This window comes from Callospermophilus lateralis, chromosome 13 (genome assembly GCF_048772815.1).
Source record: "Callospermophilus lateralis isolate mCalLat2 chromosome 13, mCalLat2.hap1, whole genome shotgun sequence".
Lineage (NCBI taxonomy): Eukaryota > Metazoa > Chordata > Mammalia > Rodentia > Sciuridae > Callospermophilus > Callospermophilus lateralis.
The window spans coordinates 78,508,596-78,525,914 of record NC_135317.1 but is presented as its reverse complement, the minus strand read 5'-3'; the positions used below and the strand labels follow the sequence as shown (position 1 = coordinate 78,525,914).

The window sequence follows — 17,319 nt, the reverse complement described above, 5'->3', positions numbered from 1 at the left end:
ACTCCTGGGTTCAAGTGATCCTCTTGCCCCACTCTCCAGAGTAGCTAGGAGTGCAGGTATGTGTCATTGTGCTTGGCTTTGACTTTAACTTTTATGTTCTTTTTGAGGGATGGGGGGGGGGGAGTCCCCTGTCATTGGGCTCTGCAGCTTTCCAGGGGCCTATGGAGACAAAAGTAAATTTCACTGGGGTTCTAAATAGTCAATGGGGATGGCAGGAGGTTTCCTGGGGTTACTACTTTGACTGCAAGTGTGCTGAGAGTTTTAACTGAACGGTGTTGGCAAAGGCATTGGCGATACTTGAATGGGTCTTCTGGGATATTGACAGTCACTGGGGAAATTTGGATTTCCCAGTCACTTTATGGGATGACCACACAGCACCCAAATCTCACTTGAATGTGATAGAGACACTGAAAGGAGATTCCAGCATTGTCCACATGAACTAGGAACAGTGACCTTAGGTCTTCCATCAGATCTGAATTTAGTTTTAACTTTGCTGTGTGTGACTCAGGCCCGACTTTTGCCTCTCTGGTCCTTAGGCCAGCCAAACCAAAGTGATCTCCTGTGCCAGCTCACTGCGCGGTAAGACTCCACTCTGTTAACAATCTCCTGGAGAAGATGCTTTGGGGAAGGACAGTCCCTGATCAGAAGAAGCATCCCAGCCCCCTCACTGGGCTGGGAATCTAACACCAGGGAGAGACCAGCATCAAAGCAAGGCACTTGTAAGGAGGAATTCAACAGGCCCGTGCTGGTGCTGGACCGGCCTGGCCTACAGAGGCTGCTTCCCATGCCTGTTCCCCTGTTAATTTAGCTTGTTTTCCAAACAGGGGCCAAACAGGCCTCTCCAACAGCAGCAGCAGCAGCAGAAGGAAACATTATTAAAAGCGAGTCCGTTAGTGGGCATGGTGTGTGGATGAAGTCTTTGGAGTTTTGGCTGCCAAATAAAGACTTTATTGTTGTCATTCCTCCTTTCCCAAGCTCCCTCCCTCCCTCCTCTCCTCCCTCCCTCCTCTCCCTCCCTGCAATCTGCCCCTCCCTCCCCCTAACCTAACCTCCCCACCCCAGTAGGATCTGGTGGAAGAAAAGTCAGCAGCACCACCACAGGGAGATCAGAACTTCTAGCTGGCTCTCTGCTGCCACAGCTCCACCGAAGGGTGGGGAGGGAGAGGAGGACCGCCCGACCCAGAGCTGAGGACAGCAGGTGTGTGCAGGTAAGCCCAGGCTGGGAGAGGCCCAGGAGATCTGAAGTCTCCTTCTTCCAGCCAGTTACCCCCTGCCCTGTCCCATCCAGCTTATTGATCAAGCCTCTGTCTTCCCAGTGTGTCCCCCGCTTCCTTCCCCCCTCCTCCCCAAAGAGCTCAGATGCAGTCTTCCTGCTTTCCTCCCCCGCCCTCTTCCTCTTCTCCTCTCTATCCTCCTGTACCCCCATATTTGCTGCTGCTAAAGGGAAACTTTCTTGCTACAGATGTTTGCTGTAGCCCAGAGAGCTACGTCTCATCGCACACAGAATTCCAACAGAGCAGGTGTTGCCATAGAAACTGGACACTAAGCCCATCTCTCTGCACCTTTCATGTATTGTCACACTTTGTCAAAGACACACACACTCTCTCTGCATCTTGTCTCTCACCCTCTCACACACCTCTCCAGCTGTAAGAGCAAAGAGAAAGTGTGTCTTCCCACGGAGATGGCAGAGCCAAAAGAAAATCATGTGTCCTGAGTCTAGGCTGGGCAGGGAGGGGACGAGAGAGACAGGAGCTGGAAGGCTCTCTCCGTTCTTTTGAGCTTAATTGGGTAGGAGGGAGAAAGATGTAGCCTTCCAAGCAGATCTGCTCAGCAGTCCGAATTTCTGTCTTCCTGGTCCAAACCACTTGGCTTTTGGAAAGAAAGAAAGAAAAGAAAGCAACCCTGCCTGCAAGTCTTTTTTTTTTTTTTTTTGGTACCAGGGACTGAATCCAGGGGCACTTAACCACTGAGCCACATCCCCGACTCGTTTAATTTTTTTTTAAATTTAGACACAGGGTCTTGCTAAGTTCTCAGGGCCTTGCTAAGTTGCTGAGGCTGGTTTTGAACTCGTAATCCTCCTGCCTCAGCCTCCTGAGCCACTGGGATTACAGGCATGTGCCACCACCACATCCAGCCTGCAAGTCTTAGAGGTCCTGATTCCCAAATCTAGGGCAGTTGTGTTTTGGGTTGTTGTTCTTTTTTTTTTTTTTTTTTCTCCTTTGTAGGCAAAAAAAAAAAAAAAAAAAAAAATCTCTCCTTAAAGCCATTCCAAAATTAACACAACCCTTGAGGTTAGAAAGGGGATCTTGTGGTAGAGGGAAAAGAAGACAGTTATTCCTTAAGCTATCAGGGAGGGGAAAAATGGGGACCCCTCCCCATCCCCAAAACTCACTGACAAGGTGGGGAGTGGAGGTCTCGTGGCAGGCAGGGTTTGGACTGGCAGGATTCCCAGGCACAGCTCATCTCCAGACCACCAGGGGTGGTGGGGACAGTGGCTGTGAGGAGAGCTTGCTAAAAACACAGTGTGTGGACCCTCATTCCAGGCAGGCTGAATGCAAACCAGGAATCCATGTTTTTTAAAATATACCCAGGGTCCCAGTGGTTGGCTGGGGCTTGATAAACTGAGTTGGGGCCTAAGGGAGACCTTCTGCCATGTATAAACCCAGGACTTCCCCAGTGTTCTCTGAGCAGAAGGCTGTGTGGTTGCCTGGAAAAGGAGCTCCAAGTGTCCCAAAAGGCCCTCCCTAATCTGGAGAGTCAGAGTGAGCACTGGAGGGAATAGGACTGTCCCCGGTGAGTGGCCCTCCACATCCTGCTTGCAAGCCCAAGCATCCCTATCACAAAGGATCATTCCAGAAACACAGTTCCCTCAGCACAGCTTCAAAGAGCTCCTGTTTCTTCTTATCTGCCGAACATGATGCTGGCTGAGCTCCAACCCTTCTAGACTCCCTCTCCTCTTCATGACAGCTTTTGGTTCTGATGGGCTGTCTCAGAGGTCGGGCCTACTGTGAAGTTCTTTGCTCCCTCTTCATTTCCCTGGAGGGTAGCCTTGTTTATTGAGCATGAGAGAGAGAAGCATCTCAAAGCCAGAGGGGCAAAACAAAAAAACAGGTATGAAAGACTGTCCCCCAGGCAGCAGAGGAAGGAGACTCCACCTTTGCTACCCTCTTACCAGCTGCAGAAAGTGTGGGGCGAGGTTAGTGAACCAGAGGGACAGAGTTAGCTTTTCCCAGGTGGCCAGGGGGCTTTTAGGGTCTCTCCAAACTCATTGATTCCGAGTCCTAAGTGGAGTCTTCAGAGTCACAAAGAAGTTGCTCTGCATGGAAGAGGCAATATCTACACTGCAAGAAAGACCCCTGCTTTTGAGCAGTGAGTGGGGCTGCCCTTGAACGAGGCTGAAGGAGAAAAGGCCCCTTACCTTGAAATATTATCAATAACCCCTCAGCATTCACTGAGCACTTACTTTGCCACATTAACTCACTTAACTTTCAAAATAATCCAAAAAGTGGTTGGCTAGGGGTAAAGTGCCTACCTAGCATGTACGAGGTCCTGGATTTGATCACCAGCACTGGGGGGGAAAGAAAGGTATTAGTATGCCCAGGGTAAACAACTGCAGATCTGGCTGGGATCCAAATCTATAATTACTGGAGCCATCAGACAGATGATGATGATTCCTCCTCCTCCTCCTCCTCCTCCTCCTCCTCCTCTTCTTCTTCTTCTTCTTTGTTGGTACTGGGGGTTGAACTCAGGGCACTCAAACACTGAGCCACATCCCCAGCCCTATTTTGTATTTTATTCCTAGACAGGGTCTCACTGAGTTGCTTAATGCCTCACCTTTGCTGAGGCTGGCTCTGAACTCGAAATCCTCCTGCCTCAGCCTCCTGAGCCACTGAGATCACAGGCGTGCGCCACCATTCCTGGCAAACAGATTCTTCTTGTCCTTCTTAAGCAGCTGGAGATGCTGGAGATGCTGGGGTGGAGCCAGGCCTGGTGGTGCACACCTGGAATCCTAGCTACTCACCAGGCCGAGGCAGGATTATAAATTTGAAGCCAGGCTGGGCAACTGGGTGAGACCCTGTTTCAACATCAAAGGACTGGGGCCATAGCTCAGAGGTAGAGTGCTTGCCCAGCATATATGGGTTAGCGGATCCTCAGTACTTGATCCTCAGTACTACAACAAGAAAACGAAACCCAGGGAGGGAGCAGAGAGGAGGCCATGCTGGGCAACAGGCTGTCAGAGGAGAAGAGTCATCTCACTCTGGTTTCTTCCACTTTGGTTTCCCAGAAGGGAAAATTTGCTCTTCTGGACTAGTTGCCGGAGGCCATAAAACTTCATTCTGTTTACACTTTGCCTTGTGGTAGACACTGGGGAGACAGATGGTCTCTCCATAATAATGTTATATTTATTTTTAGCACTCTTTGATCGGTAGCACATTTAAAAGTTGCTTATCACATTCCCTTCCGACAAATGCATGAGGAATGTAGACAGAGAGAAGGTTTTGTTATCCCCATTTTACAGATGAGGCAATTGAGGCTCAGAACAGGACCACACCAGTCCTAATGGGGATTGGAAAGAGTTCCAGGCTGACTGGGTGCACCTGTCTCATTCCTCTACAAATGAGCGGGCAGAGATGCCTGATTGTCCCTGCTTCCAATTGCCCTCTGGGCTACAGGAAGAGATATAGAAAACAGAATGGCTTTCAAAAGTCTGGGTTTAAAAGAAAAAGAAGAGGAAGAAGAGATGGGACTAAGTGTGTAGCTCAGTGGTAGAGTGCATGCTTAGGGTGGGTGAGGCACTGGGTTCAAACCCCAGCACCAAAAATGGGGTCTAGGGAATGTCCATAGGCCTGGCTCGGGGACAGGGTAGCTATCTGTGCTAAGCCACAAGGACACTTAAAGATGACTACCTAGGCAGATAATTTGTTGTAAGAATGTCAGTTCATAGTATGGAATAAAACTGATGCTAACCCTGCCCAGCCCTGGAAGACAACCCTGACTTCTCCACACAAAGCCAACTATCCTTAAACCAGCTCCTAAGGACTTGACAACCCTCTGGGCCTCAGCCCAGCCTTATTCAAAGCTGAAACACTGTACCAGTCCTGGATTCTAACCTCAAAAAAATGTTATAGATAGGAAAGAGGAATAGCTCACTTTAAAGATCAATGAACTCCCTAGAGAACCCACTCTTTTGTAGATAAATAAATAGATAAATCAATAAGTCCTGCCACTTGTAGAGATTTTGACCTTGAAAGCGTTCCTTCGAATGCATGATCTCATTTAAATCCCCACACAGATGAGCTGGCTGGTGCCCGGGGAAGAGAGTCAGAGCTAGGGTTCAAGATCAGATTTATATAGTTGGAACTCACATTTGAATTTTAAACCCTCTTAGGAAATGTGCCTAAATGTAGAGAATGAATTTAGGGTTGGCCAAAGCAACTGCTCTTCCCCTCCATGAAGCAGCACCTTTGTGAGAGCCGGTGCTGGAGACCGGGATGCATGAATCATGTCGTTGTAGGTGTCTAACAAGCGGTCATTGACTAGCAGAAAGCGGGGATGGGGTGGGGAGGTGTGCTTGCAAAAGCATAAGAAATTTGAAACACACATGCACACTCCACCCTGAGGGAGCTTGACATTGGACAGAAGGCAGGAGTAGAGAGGGGTAGGTTGGGGCTCTGAGAGAGGTTCTGTGACTCTCCTTGAAGTCTGGGTACCTCCAGGATCTTGGGTCTGGTTTTAGAGACTTAGGATATCACTGAGCTTGGGCCAGAGATCTACTGTGCTGCCAGCCAAGCTCTGTAGGGCAGAGCAGGCCCCTGAAAAAGGCCTTAGAAACTAGCCCTATTTCCTTGTGTGCTCAGGCTGTGCAGTGGCTCTGATTCAGCCTGGGGCTCCAAGCTTCTGTGGAAACTTGTCCCATGCCCCACGCCCCAGGGTGCATTTCCTAGGGAGCCTCTTGTAGGTTCTGGGAGGAATTTGGCTGGCCCTTGAGGACTGGAATGCAAAAGGGTCAAAGGGACTAGTGGGAGGATAAGATGGTTCTCCAAGGGTCTGGCACTGGAGATGGGGATGTGGTGGCCCTGCAGGGCAGAACTGGGACTGACCTTCCCATTCATGTCACCCTGACAATGGCCATCCAGGCTCTGTGACACTGAGAACCCACCCCTGCAGAGGCCAGCTCCCAAGTCACTCCCAGATAACAGAGCAGGAAGTTTCTGGAAGCTCTGCAAGCATTGCTTGCTTTAAGGGCACCTCACATGTGCTTTGGTGACAAAGGCAATGAAGGGGAATAAGGAACCTCAGCCGCCACTAGACTTGGCCTTGGAGCCAGTATTCTCACAGCAGGAGAGATTTACTTCTGGCGTATTTCCAGACTTCTGGGTGATTAAAATACAAAGAAATTCACAAAGGAGGGGTGGGGAAACAAGGTCCATAAGTTGGGCTTTTAAAAATGTTTATGTTTAGAATATTAGTGTTTAAACTACCCCCTTAATTTATATGTAATATGATTGTGTGCTATTTTCCAGAAAATTATAGGCTTTATAAAGTGTTAATTCATAATTCAACAAATATAAGTGATCTGGAGTCCAGCCATGAGGCTCAAGTTTAAGGTTCCACAATGAACGTCTTGTCTTTTCAGTCCTTTCAGTGGGTCGCCAGACTGTCACACCTCCGCAGCAGGTGAGGCCAGGAACCTCACTGCAAGGCCCGTGGGGATAGAGAGGCCCAGGGAAAAATGGCCTGAGACCCCCTTGGAGAAGCCAACCTCCCTCTCCGCTTCCTTCCCACACATGCATACACACAGGGCACATGCGAGTGTGAGTCTGCTTCTATGTGTGGAATGGGGAGAGGACCATGCATGTAGGTGTGCAAGAGTGTGCAGCTGGGCTCTAGGGTGTGTGTGCACAAGTGAGTGAAAGCTATGAAACCCAAGAAGCCTGCATCCCCAGGGACCGGGACAGGGGGTGGACCACCACAATTGGGCGGAAAGTACAAAAAAATCCAAAGGGTCCTTGGCTGGAGACCAGCAGCGATAGAGTAGGGTTGATAGTCTTAGAAAGGGAAGGTACAGGGCACCCTCTCCCTAGACCCTTCCCAGCCCAGGCCAGGGGAGGAAGCCTATGGAAACGGCTACATTGATATTTCCCTAGGTTCATTCAACTCCAACCACATGGCCCTATCTGAGGTGTCATCAAGGCCAATGGAAAAGCAAATCCAAAAGATCCTTCAGCTTCCTGTTCTAATGTTACTGAAGACAAAAGGAAGTTCCTCTTGATAGCTTACCTCAATATTACCAACTCCAAAGGATATGGGGAGCAAAAATACCAGGTCAAAGGAAAAAGTGCTTTTCCCCTATATCTTTCTATTCCTTTCCTATTTATTTTCCCAGGAGCTTCCACATCTGGGGAGAAATTCCTGGCATGGCTTATGCTGGCAAAGACCAGCATTCTCTGAGCCAAGTGCAGTGGGCGAGGAGAGGGGAGGCCAGAGCACGGGTGAGCATGGGTGGATGCAGGCTGTCTGAGCACTTTCCTCTTCCCATGAGCTCTGCTCTGGGAGGCGGAAGATTTCGATTTTTGTACTCAGTTGTCTGTGAAATGACTTCCTGGCCTTAGCAAGCCACTTTTCCCCTCCAGACTCACTTTTCTGTAAACAGTGGGTTCTTGGTGGGGTCAAACCATTTTTGGTAATGAAATTTTTTCTTTTCTTTTCTCAAATGAATGTTTTGGCTAAACCTCAATGTATACAACAGATTTTTAAAATCTAAGTTGGTACAAGAATGGGCTGAGAGTACCCAGGGCCACCTCCTCAGTTCCCCAACCCAAGGGACCCTGTGGAAATGGAGGCACAGTTTGAAAAACACTGTGATGGGATCTCTAAGGACTCTTCCAGATGTAACACCCCAGGACTCAAGGCTCATACATCCTAACATGCCTCTTATAAAGGCAGGAATGATCTTTTCATGCCACAAACGGAGAGCTGCAGGACCAGAGGGGTCAAGGGCTTTCTCCAACACTGACCTGGTTCAGTGGGCTTTGTCCCAGGATGGACCATCCTCCCCAGAGCAGGTTCATTGCTACTATGTGGGACATCCAGAACCTGGAGCCTTCTTTATCCTCACCTGCTCTACAGTCCCCGAGCTCTGTACCATCTCCCCAGGAGCCAGTCCTGCCTGACTCTGGCCATAGAGTCAAGGCATCTACCCCTGCAGCCCTGCAGACTAATGAACCCCTGTGTCTCCCCTCTGCAGGTGAATCACCTGGATCATGAGGTCATCCCTCTGCTGGCTCCTCCCACTTCTCCTCATCTTGGCCTCAGGGGCCCAAGGCCAGTCAACAAGACGACCAAGACCCGGGAGCCGGCCCAGGCCCCGGCCCCAGCCCCGGCCCAGGCCCACTCCAAGCTTTCCTCAGCCCCATGAGCCAGCAGAGCCCACAGACCTGCCTCCCCCACTGCCTCCAGGCCCTCCATCTGTCTTCCCTGACTGTCCCCGGGAATGCTACTGCCCCCCTGATTTCCCATCGGCCCTCTACTGTGACAGCCGCAACCTGCGCAAGGTCCCTGTCATCCCGCCCCGCATCCATTACCTCTATCTCCAGAACAACTTCATCTCTGAGCTCCCTGTGGAGTCCTTCAAGAACGCCACGGGCCTGAGGTGGATCAACCTGGACAACAACCGGATTCGCAAGGTAGACCAGAGGGTGCTGGAGAAACTGCCCAGCCTGGTGTTCCTCTACATGGAGAAGAACCAGCTGGAAGAGGTGCCCTCGGCCCTGCCCCGGAACCTGGAGCAGCTGAGGCTCAGCCAGAACCACATCTCCAGGATCCCCCCGGGCGTCTTCAGCAAGCTGGAGAACCTGCTGCTCCTGGATCTGCAGCACAACAGGCTGAGCGACGGCGTCTTCAAGCCCGACACCTTCCAGGGCCTCAAGAGCCTCATGCAGCTCAACCTGGCCCACAACATCCTGAGAAAGATGCCACCCAAGGTCCCCTCGGCCATTCACCAGCTCTACCTGGACAGCAACAAGATCGAGACCATCCCTAATGGATACTTCAAGGGCTTCCCCAACCTCGCCTTCATCCGGCTGAACTACAACAGGCTGTCGGATAGGGGACTCCCCAAGAACTCCTTCAACATCTCCAACCTGCTCGTGCTGCATCTGTCCCACAACAAGATTAGCAATGTGCCGGCCATCAACAACAAGCTGGAGCACCTGTACCTCAACAACAACAGCATAGAGAGTGAGTGGGGTGGGGCCAGGGCTGCAGGGGCCAGGGCCGGGGAGGGTGGGGGCTCTACACCCTTTCTCAGGAGCCTCAGAGTGGGGGATACCAAAAGCATCCTCTGGGAAGGATGTGGCTGAGTGGTAAGCGCTTGCCTAGCATCAGGAGGCTTTGGGTTTGCTCCTTAGCACTGGAAAAGCATCCACTTGATCTCTGGACTGCAAATCTTGGCCTTACCACTTGCTGTATGTATGTGACCTTGAAAAGTTAGTTGACCCTTCCAGGAAGTTTTCTCATCTGTAAAAAGAGAATGAAAATAATACCTTGTAGCACAAGGTTGATAGGAGGACTTAATAGTTAAATATGGATGAAGTTACAAAATGCCATGTTTGGAGGGTAATAGGCCTTCTTCCTCCATCTGTTCTCATCAGTACCAGTTTCTTTGGCATCTGGATCTATTAATAGGGTAGACACAGAATATACTCCTGGACATTCTCCTAAAAACGGGATAGAAATATTGAATGCTCACCCTGAAATGTCCTGGGCTTGTGTGCTGCAGAAGCCAGCACTGTGGGAGAAAGCTTCTTCTCAAAGTTGGACCTCAGTTTTAAAGAGTCTGTGAAAGGTATCCAGAGAGGCAGATATTTTTTCAGCATATACAACTGGTAAAAATGTGGCAGCTAGGGGGAAAAAAATGCCTGTATGCTGGTGCTTTCTGAATCTGTCTGGAAGGTTGCAATGTTTAGTTGCACATTGGAGAGAGAGTTGGCCTAAGCTATATTACAGGGTCCTCAGCTTATTGCAGCTTAGAACAGGAAGTGGAGAGTCTCAACTTTGCTTTAATCAGAATGTCAGAAATGAAAGAGTATCTGGCTCCCTTCATATAAGGAATGAAGGGTGAAGAGAATCAAGGAAAAAGAAAGGGAAACCTAGGATACTATGAGAGGATCTTTGGTTTCTAATCCAAAAAGAGAGAATTTAAGTTTCTGTGATCTTGGAACAAATGGACACAACAGGCCTGTTCATGTATCTGGGATAATTACAAGAAGTGAAGAAGATGTTTGTTTGTTTATCTTGCAAGAAACAAATTCAGGAAAATAGAAAAACAGTCTAATTTTACCCTGCGGATAGCAATTAACCCCAGAAAGATGAATAGGTTGAGAATATAGACAGAAAGGACACTTCAATTAATAGATGGTGACAGTTCCAGACTGTGGAAAAACATGTTGCAGAGAGGTATCTCAGACTGCTGAGGTTGAAGTCAAAAAAATCATGCCCTCCACTGCAAGCGCTCACCCCACCCAGCCTGACTTCCACATCACTAACAGATAGAATAGGATGGGCACAGTGGGACCTGGGTCAGCATGATGATTATGTTTTCTTTTCTTTCTTTTTTGGTACTGGGGATTCAACCCAGAGGCACTTAACCATGGAGCCACATTCCCAGCCCTTTTTAATATTTTATTTAGAGACAGGGTCTTGATGAGTTGCTTAGGGCCTTGCTCCTGAGGCTGGCTTTGAACTCAGAATCCTCCTGCACCAGCCTCCCTCCTAAGACACTGGGATTACAGGCATGTGTCACCATGCTTGGCACAATTATGTTTTCAACAATTATCATATTGCTGCCACCTGTACATTTTGCAAAATGACATCACAAACATTCCCTCATTGATGCACAGGGCAGGCACCACCCTCAACATTTCACACAATGAGGAACAAGTGTCAGAATAATAAGGCACAAAACAATAAAGCCCTGTGGGAAAATCCACCTGGGTCAGGGTCCTTCCACTACCTCCACCATGAAAGAGGGAAAACAGGAGAGGAAGAGAAGACAACAATGACTGCTCCCTCTCTCCCCTCCTTCATCTCCACAGAGGACAAGCAAGGCCAGGCTTAGGGAGAAAAAAGAATCTTATGTAGAAGATGACATGCCTCATCTGTCTCACAAGAGGCAAAGGAGAAAATGGAATCTCAGGCCACGGACACTTGAGAATCAGTGGGCTCGTCACTCCCCAGCTCCCTGTTCCTCTTCCTGTCATCCCAACTTCTGTCGACATAACCATCTTCCATCCATCCTCACACTCCACACCCACCCCACAGGCGTAATTCTCCAGAGTAATTCTCACATCCCCGTGGCTTCCGATCTTCCCTCCCCCTGTTCCTTCTCCACACTTAGCTAGATTCCTCTTTCTATAGCATAAACCTGATCATGGGAATCTCTAAGGACCCCTTCCAATTTAACACCCCAGGATGCAATGGGTCGGATATCCTAACATCCAATTCTCCAGAGTGACTTCAATAACAATTATTGATCATTTCCAACTTCAGACATTTTGCAAATGAGTAAACAGCCTGGAGGTTAGGGCCACCCATTTATGGTCACCCATTCCCAAGGTCGGCTAGTTCCAGAGAGAATTCTAGAGTCCTTCCTTCTCTTTGCCTCCCACGCACCCTGCTGTTGACGTCTCCCCTTCTTTCTCCATAGAAATCAATGGGACGCAGATCTGTCCCCATGACCTGGTGGCCTTCCACGACTTCTCCTCAGACCTAGAGAACGTGCCACACCTGCGCTACCTGCGGCTGGATGGGAACTTCCTGAAGCCACCCATCCCGCTGGACCTCATGATGTGCTTCCGCCTCCTGCAGTCCGTGGTCATCTAGACCTTGCCCTGGGCTGGACCTCCTCTGACCGCACTTGAAGGCGCCTGTGCCCATCATTTTTCTCTGTCGCCCTCTCTTGCTCCCAGCCCTGCCTCTTACCTCTCCCCTTTCTGAGGATGGGAGATGCCGTATGTTCTGCTGCAGCTCTGAAGCAAGACTTCCCAGGGCTTGATTTGGTCCCACCCAGGTCAAAGGCACCCCCTGCACACACACCCCCTAACGGCTGGCCTCCTGTGATCTCCCTCTGCTCCAGAAACACAGATGTATGCCTAAGGACTTCACATACCCTCTTCCCTCTTCCACCCATCACTCCTGGCTCAGGCTGGGCCATAGATTGACATCTGACCTTGGTCCTGGCCAAGTGAGACACAGAGATGATTTGGGGAAGCCCAGAGGTGAGCTTCGGAGAGTCCTGCTGAAGATTTCTCCATCTTGGGCAACGCTGCCCCAAAGAGGCTGAGAAATCCAGGTCTCCTCAACCAAGGATCCCTCCTTCCAAAACTGCTGTTCCACCTCCCTGTTCAGGGACACTGCACTGCTCTCTGCCATCCTCATTATCCAGGAAGGAAGTGTGAGGGAATGACCAAGATGGACTGGAGGATTAGGGTTCCCAAAGGGCCTGCATCTGGCTGTCTCTGCACAGGGATAGTCTGAAGTCCCTCCTCCTTCTCCAGGCAAACCCAGCATACACCCTCCTGCTGGGCCTCAGATAGGAACAGTGGCTCAAAGAACTGGGATTCAGCTAGAGGGAGAGGGCTGGGGATCAGAGTCTGAGGCTGGGCCCATGTCAGTAGAGATGGGCCCTGCAGCCCCCGTGACCCAACTTTAACACAAGTCCTGAGGCCCTGGGGAACACAGTGTTCACAGTGGAAGGTCAAGAGACACCGCCCCACCCCACCATCTGTTCTGTGTTAGTGTGATCAGCCCAGTCATTTCCACCCCCAAGCAGGCGGTTCTTGAGGAACACGGAAGAAGGGGCGGAGCATCTGGAAATCTCCCAGAAGCCTCTGCCACATTGGAATTTGGCCCCCATTTCTAAGACAGACACATCAGTGACACCTGGTGGCTGCTGAAGGTCACAGCTGGCTCCAGACTCCTCACCCTCTCAGTGGGGTGATGTTCCAAGGTTAAGAAGCTGGTATAAGATTCCAGCTTGGAAGAGCCATGGGTGACGTGCATGGTGCCTCTCTCCTCTAGAGCCCAAAGGGCACAAAGGTGCAGAGGTCTGCATCTTTACTAACAGTGAATGAGCATAAATGGGAAACCTTGGAGAGCCCAGATGAGAATACAGTTTGACCTTGATCCTGACAGATCCATTTGCTCTCAGCTCCCACATCCATAAACACAGGTGGGGATAAGATGCTCCTTTGAGGTCCCAGTTCTCATGTGCCAAGTCTTCATCTCTGCACTCTCCAGCACATCCTAATCCTGGACAAGTCTTACCTATTACCCCTTTCTTTGCAGTAATTTATTCCCTATATGATTGTCCCTCCCCAGAGGATTCTCTTTTCTCCTTACCTGGCCCAGATGAGCAGTCAGCAGGTCTCCAAGTGGCACCTGGGCTTCCTCACCTACCTCTCCCCCCCTAATTTACTCCAGGGGCTCTGACCCTCTGTAGTCCTGAGTGTGTATGCTGGTGGGGAGTATGGAGAGGTAGATGTTCTGGAAACAGGTAACACAGTGCCCACCCTCAAGTCAGGATGAGAAAAGCTCCAAAGGTTTCAAGAAGTTGGATTAAGCCGAGTCCCTAACATTAAGGCATTTCTATTATACTCTCATTCACTTCTTTTTTGCACCTTCTAGGCCCATCCCACCCCCGACTCTTTTCCCTGCTCCATTCAGCTTCCTCTTCTGGCTGCAGCTGGTTTCTCCAAGGCTCCTGCTTAAAGTCAACATATTATTATGGCTGTAAGCAACCTGGTGCTATGGCCTGGATAAGCCCCCTTCGGACCTGTTCACACCTTGTGACCTCAGCCCCTTTGGTGAGGCCCTCAGGGGAGCACAGCTCCTGTGACTCCCCAGGGGGAGCCTAGTCCTGCAAACCTGAACTATTTTCTTTTAGCCGCCACACCATCATCGTCATTTCATTGCCCCATCTAGAATCCGTCTGCTCCCTGTGTTGCTCTCTGCAGCTGTACACCACAGGGGTAGCATTCAATTGGCATCATAGGTTACCCCTACCCTGGCCAAGCACACACAATGGGCAGGTTGCCTTTCGGTTTAGAAAACCCCTTCTCTTTACCCAAGTTCATCGCCTCTGTGCTGTTGGCATCTACATAAACAGGTGTGTACATAGGTGTGTATGTGTACTCTGCACATATAGCTACTCTCTCTTGAAGACCATGTTAACTTTGTGGAACAAGTTTCACATTTCAACACGCTTTACAGCAGAGGAAATAAAGTAATATGAAAAACAACTTGCTTGAAATTGAGACTGTGAACAGGTCAAGATAATACCTTAAAGTCATCTGTATCCCTATCCCCTGACACCACCCCCCACCTCCACACCTCTTACTGAGAAGATGGGTGGAGGAAAGATATTATTCTTAAGAATCTTCTAGGACAGTCATCTCAAAGCTTTTTCTCAGAGAATTTCCTCAAAACTCATAGCCCTCAAGAGAAATTATTCCTAATGTTAGACCAGAAATCAAACAACCACATCTGAATCCAAACCCCCAGGTTCTTTTGACCCACAGACACTAAATTGTCAAGGTCTCCCCAGGCTCAGTTTTGAGGCACAGGTGGAAAGACAAAACAATCAACTTTCCTGGCCAAGCTTAGGGATGAATTGGGGAAATGTAATGTGCAGAGGAACAATGGAAAAGCCATTTTGAGGGCAGAGAATAAAGGGCCAAATCATTTGAAATGGTCTGTAGGCCATGCAGAAGTTCCTGAAAGGCAAGCAGGGGGTGCCCCTGGCTCCTCTTTGGAAGGAACTTGGCTCCAAAAGTGACTTACTAGAATCCCAGTTCATACCACCTTCTGTAGGAGAAAACTGCCAAATATGCCCTCCTGCTTCCCATCCTGCCTGCTGAACACCTGCTTCAGGTCCATTTGGCAAATGTTCAGGGACATCAACTATAGGCCAGGTTCCCAGTTAAGAATTTAGGCTGAGCAATACAGACCCCATGCCCTTGAGGAATTCATAACTTGGTAAAGGGGGAAATTCCACGAATTGGATTTCAGTCTGGAGCGTTAGGAGTCATGCTGTGTACAAACAGCAGGGAGAAAAGGACCCCTGTCTCTGCTTAGGGGAAACTGGAAAGGCTCCTGTCATTTAAGCAGGCTCTTAGGGATCACTCGGATTTTGTCAAATGGGAAAAGGAAAAAGCACATGTCTGGAATGGCCAACTCAAGGAGGAGAGGAGTCCACCCTGGGGGTGGGGCGGGGAGCGGGATTCTGAGAAGAAGGAAAGAATTGTGTTCCGGTCCTGGAGTTATGTGGCTAGCAGTCCTCAGCAGGGAATATACCTTGCTATTCAAAAAGCAGGAGGGTTCTTGAACTTTCCACCCCCACCACTCTCCCTGCCCAGAACATAGGCAGCAATAAGGTCATCTGGCCAGGCTTCTGTCCACACCGCCTGCCACCTCCGTTCCATCAACATGCCTTGTGCCTCTGCTAATGAGAGATTAGGATTAGGACGCCTCCCCCGACCACCCGCCCCCTTTGCCAGGCTCTCGCGGAGCTGAGCCGTCTGCAACAGCACGCGGGTGGGCCATTTCCCACGCAGGTCACTCATACACGTCCATGGCCACTCCCTGAAATCCATGGGAACCGGTGTGTAACCGTGAGCTTGCGAAAGCGAGAACAGAAGTTGGGAGAGAGTCTAGGACCGGAGCCTGCATCAGAAGGTGGCTCCCAGCGGAGGATGCGGGGGCGCGCGTCAGGCAGCCGGCGCATGCGCGGTCGCGAGGCTGGCAGTGAGGTTGGAGGGAGCTCGGAGGAGGACCCATCGCAGGGCCGAGGGCATCGCGACCTGCGAGGGTGTCATGAGAGAGTGGAGAGGGAGGGAGGGAGGGAGGGAGGAAGCAAGTGGCAGGGAAATGAATGAACAGTAGCGTTGGCTGGAATAAAGTGTGGGACCGGAGGGGGGATGCTCCCAGACCGACCTTGGGGACAGAGGTCCTCTGGCCTGGCTATGGAGAGGAAAGCAGAGGAGCACAGTCTGCCAAATGTGCCATCTGCTTCCCCGGATCCCTTCTGGCTGCAGGACTACACCTCCCTCCACCCAGGAGAGGCCTGGGTGGTGTGGCTCCAGGGTGGAGAAGTGCCAGAGACACAGGAACAGACATTTCTCAGGGGCCCAGCATTCTTGGGTTGAGGGAAGGCCCCCTCCCACACCGGCTATTAGGTCTGTCCCTTTACCTGTTAGACCAGGGCAGAGATGAGTTTGCCAAGACCATCTGTTCTGAGCGCCCAGAGACACATGGTCTCAGGGCTCCCTGGGATGAGATCGAGAAGATGAAATCCTACAAACCAAGGCAAACTCTGGTGTGAGACTCAGGGAATCTAGGTGCTGGGTGTGGCTCTGAGTGATCTTGGGCAAGTCACCGCCCTTCTCTGAGCCTTGGCTTCCTCATCTGTTCAATACAGGGATTAGACTCAGTTGGCCTTGCGGCTAGAGTAAAGGATCAGCCAGTGGGAGGGAACAGGGCGCAGAGAACACCATGGAAGAGCCTGGCAGAGGTGCCGGCTGCAGGCTGGCAGAATCAGAGAAACATTTCAGCCATGCCCACTCACCGCCTGTCTGAGGCACCAAGTAAAGAAGAATTTCTCTTGATAAGTACATCTTTGAGGGGAGGACTACTTCCCAGCCAGCCCCAAAGGTGTCTGGTGGTGTCTTCAGCGTTAATGATCAGGAAGTCCCTTCTGGTGTCCAAGCCCAACTCCCTTCCATGGAGTTGCTGGAGGAGGCTTCTGGGTCCGGGTCCTTTCTTCCTAGAAGTTTTAAAGAATTTTCTGCATCCTCCTCCTGATCATCTGTGAACTTTAAGTTGGCTTTCGAATCCTTCCCCACCCCGTCTTCACCATCTCTTTGCATCCCGCAGGCCCAGACCCTCCTGCTGGTGATTTTGTTCAATATGGTTCCTTTTCAGGGACTGTGGGTGTGGGGGCTGGTTGGCACTCTTTGGCTCAGCCTCTTTTTATCTTTGGATTCCATCTATGAAGCCAATCCTCATCACAATTTGGTTGGAGAGGGAAAAAAAAAAAAACTGGGAAGGCAAGTTCCAGCCCTCCACATACCCTCAACCCAGCCTTCTCAGAAAGTTCAGAATCTGAGGGTGAGGCCCCTTCATTTTAGGGTGGGAATGGCCTTTCTGGGTAGGCCAGAAAGAGAGGGAGCAGACAGTTAAGAGAAAGAGAGGGGGTGGGTGGCAAGGCTGGTGGAGGGAGAGAGAGGAAGAATTTCCTTCATCAAGCAAAGGAATGGAATT

The 17,319-nt window shown here is 50.4% G+C and overlaps 1 protein-coding gene across 1 annotated transcript; it reads left to right on the top strand.

Annotated features, from left to right (window-relative positions):
• The first annotated feature begins 1,106 nt into the window (after nt 1-1,106).
• Prelp (proline and arginine rich end leucine rich repeat protein) lies at nt 1,107-14,283 on the top strand. The gene is made up of 3 exons (XM_076873157.1): nt 1,107-1,208; nt 8,249-9,240; nt 11,708-14,283. Exons 2-3 carry the CDS (start codon nt 8,265-8,267, stop codon nt 11,881-11,883), a joined length of 1,152 nt encoding a protein of 383 aa, XP_076729272.1. The 5' UTR covers nt 1,107-1,208; nt 8,249-8,264; the 3' UTR covers nt 11,884-14,283.
• The last annotated feature ends 3,036 nt before the right edge of the window (nt 14,284-17,319 follow it).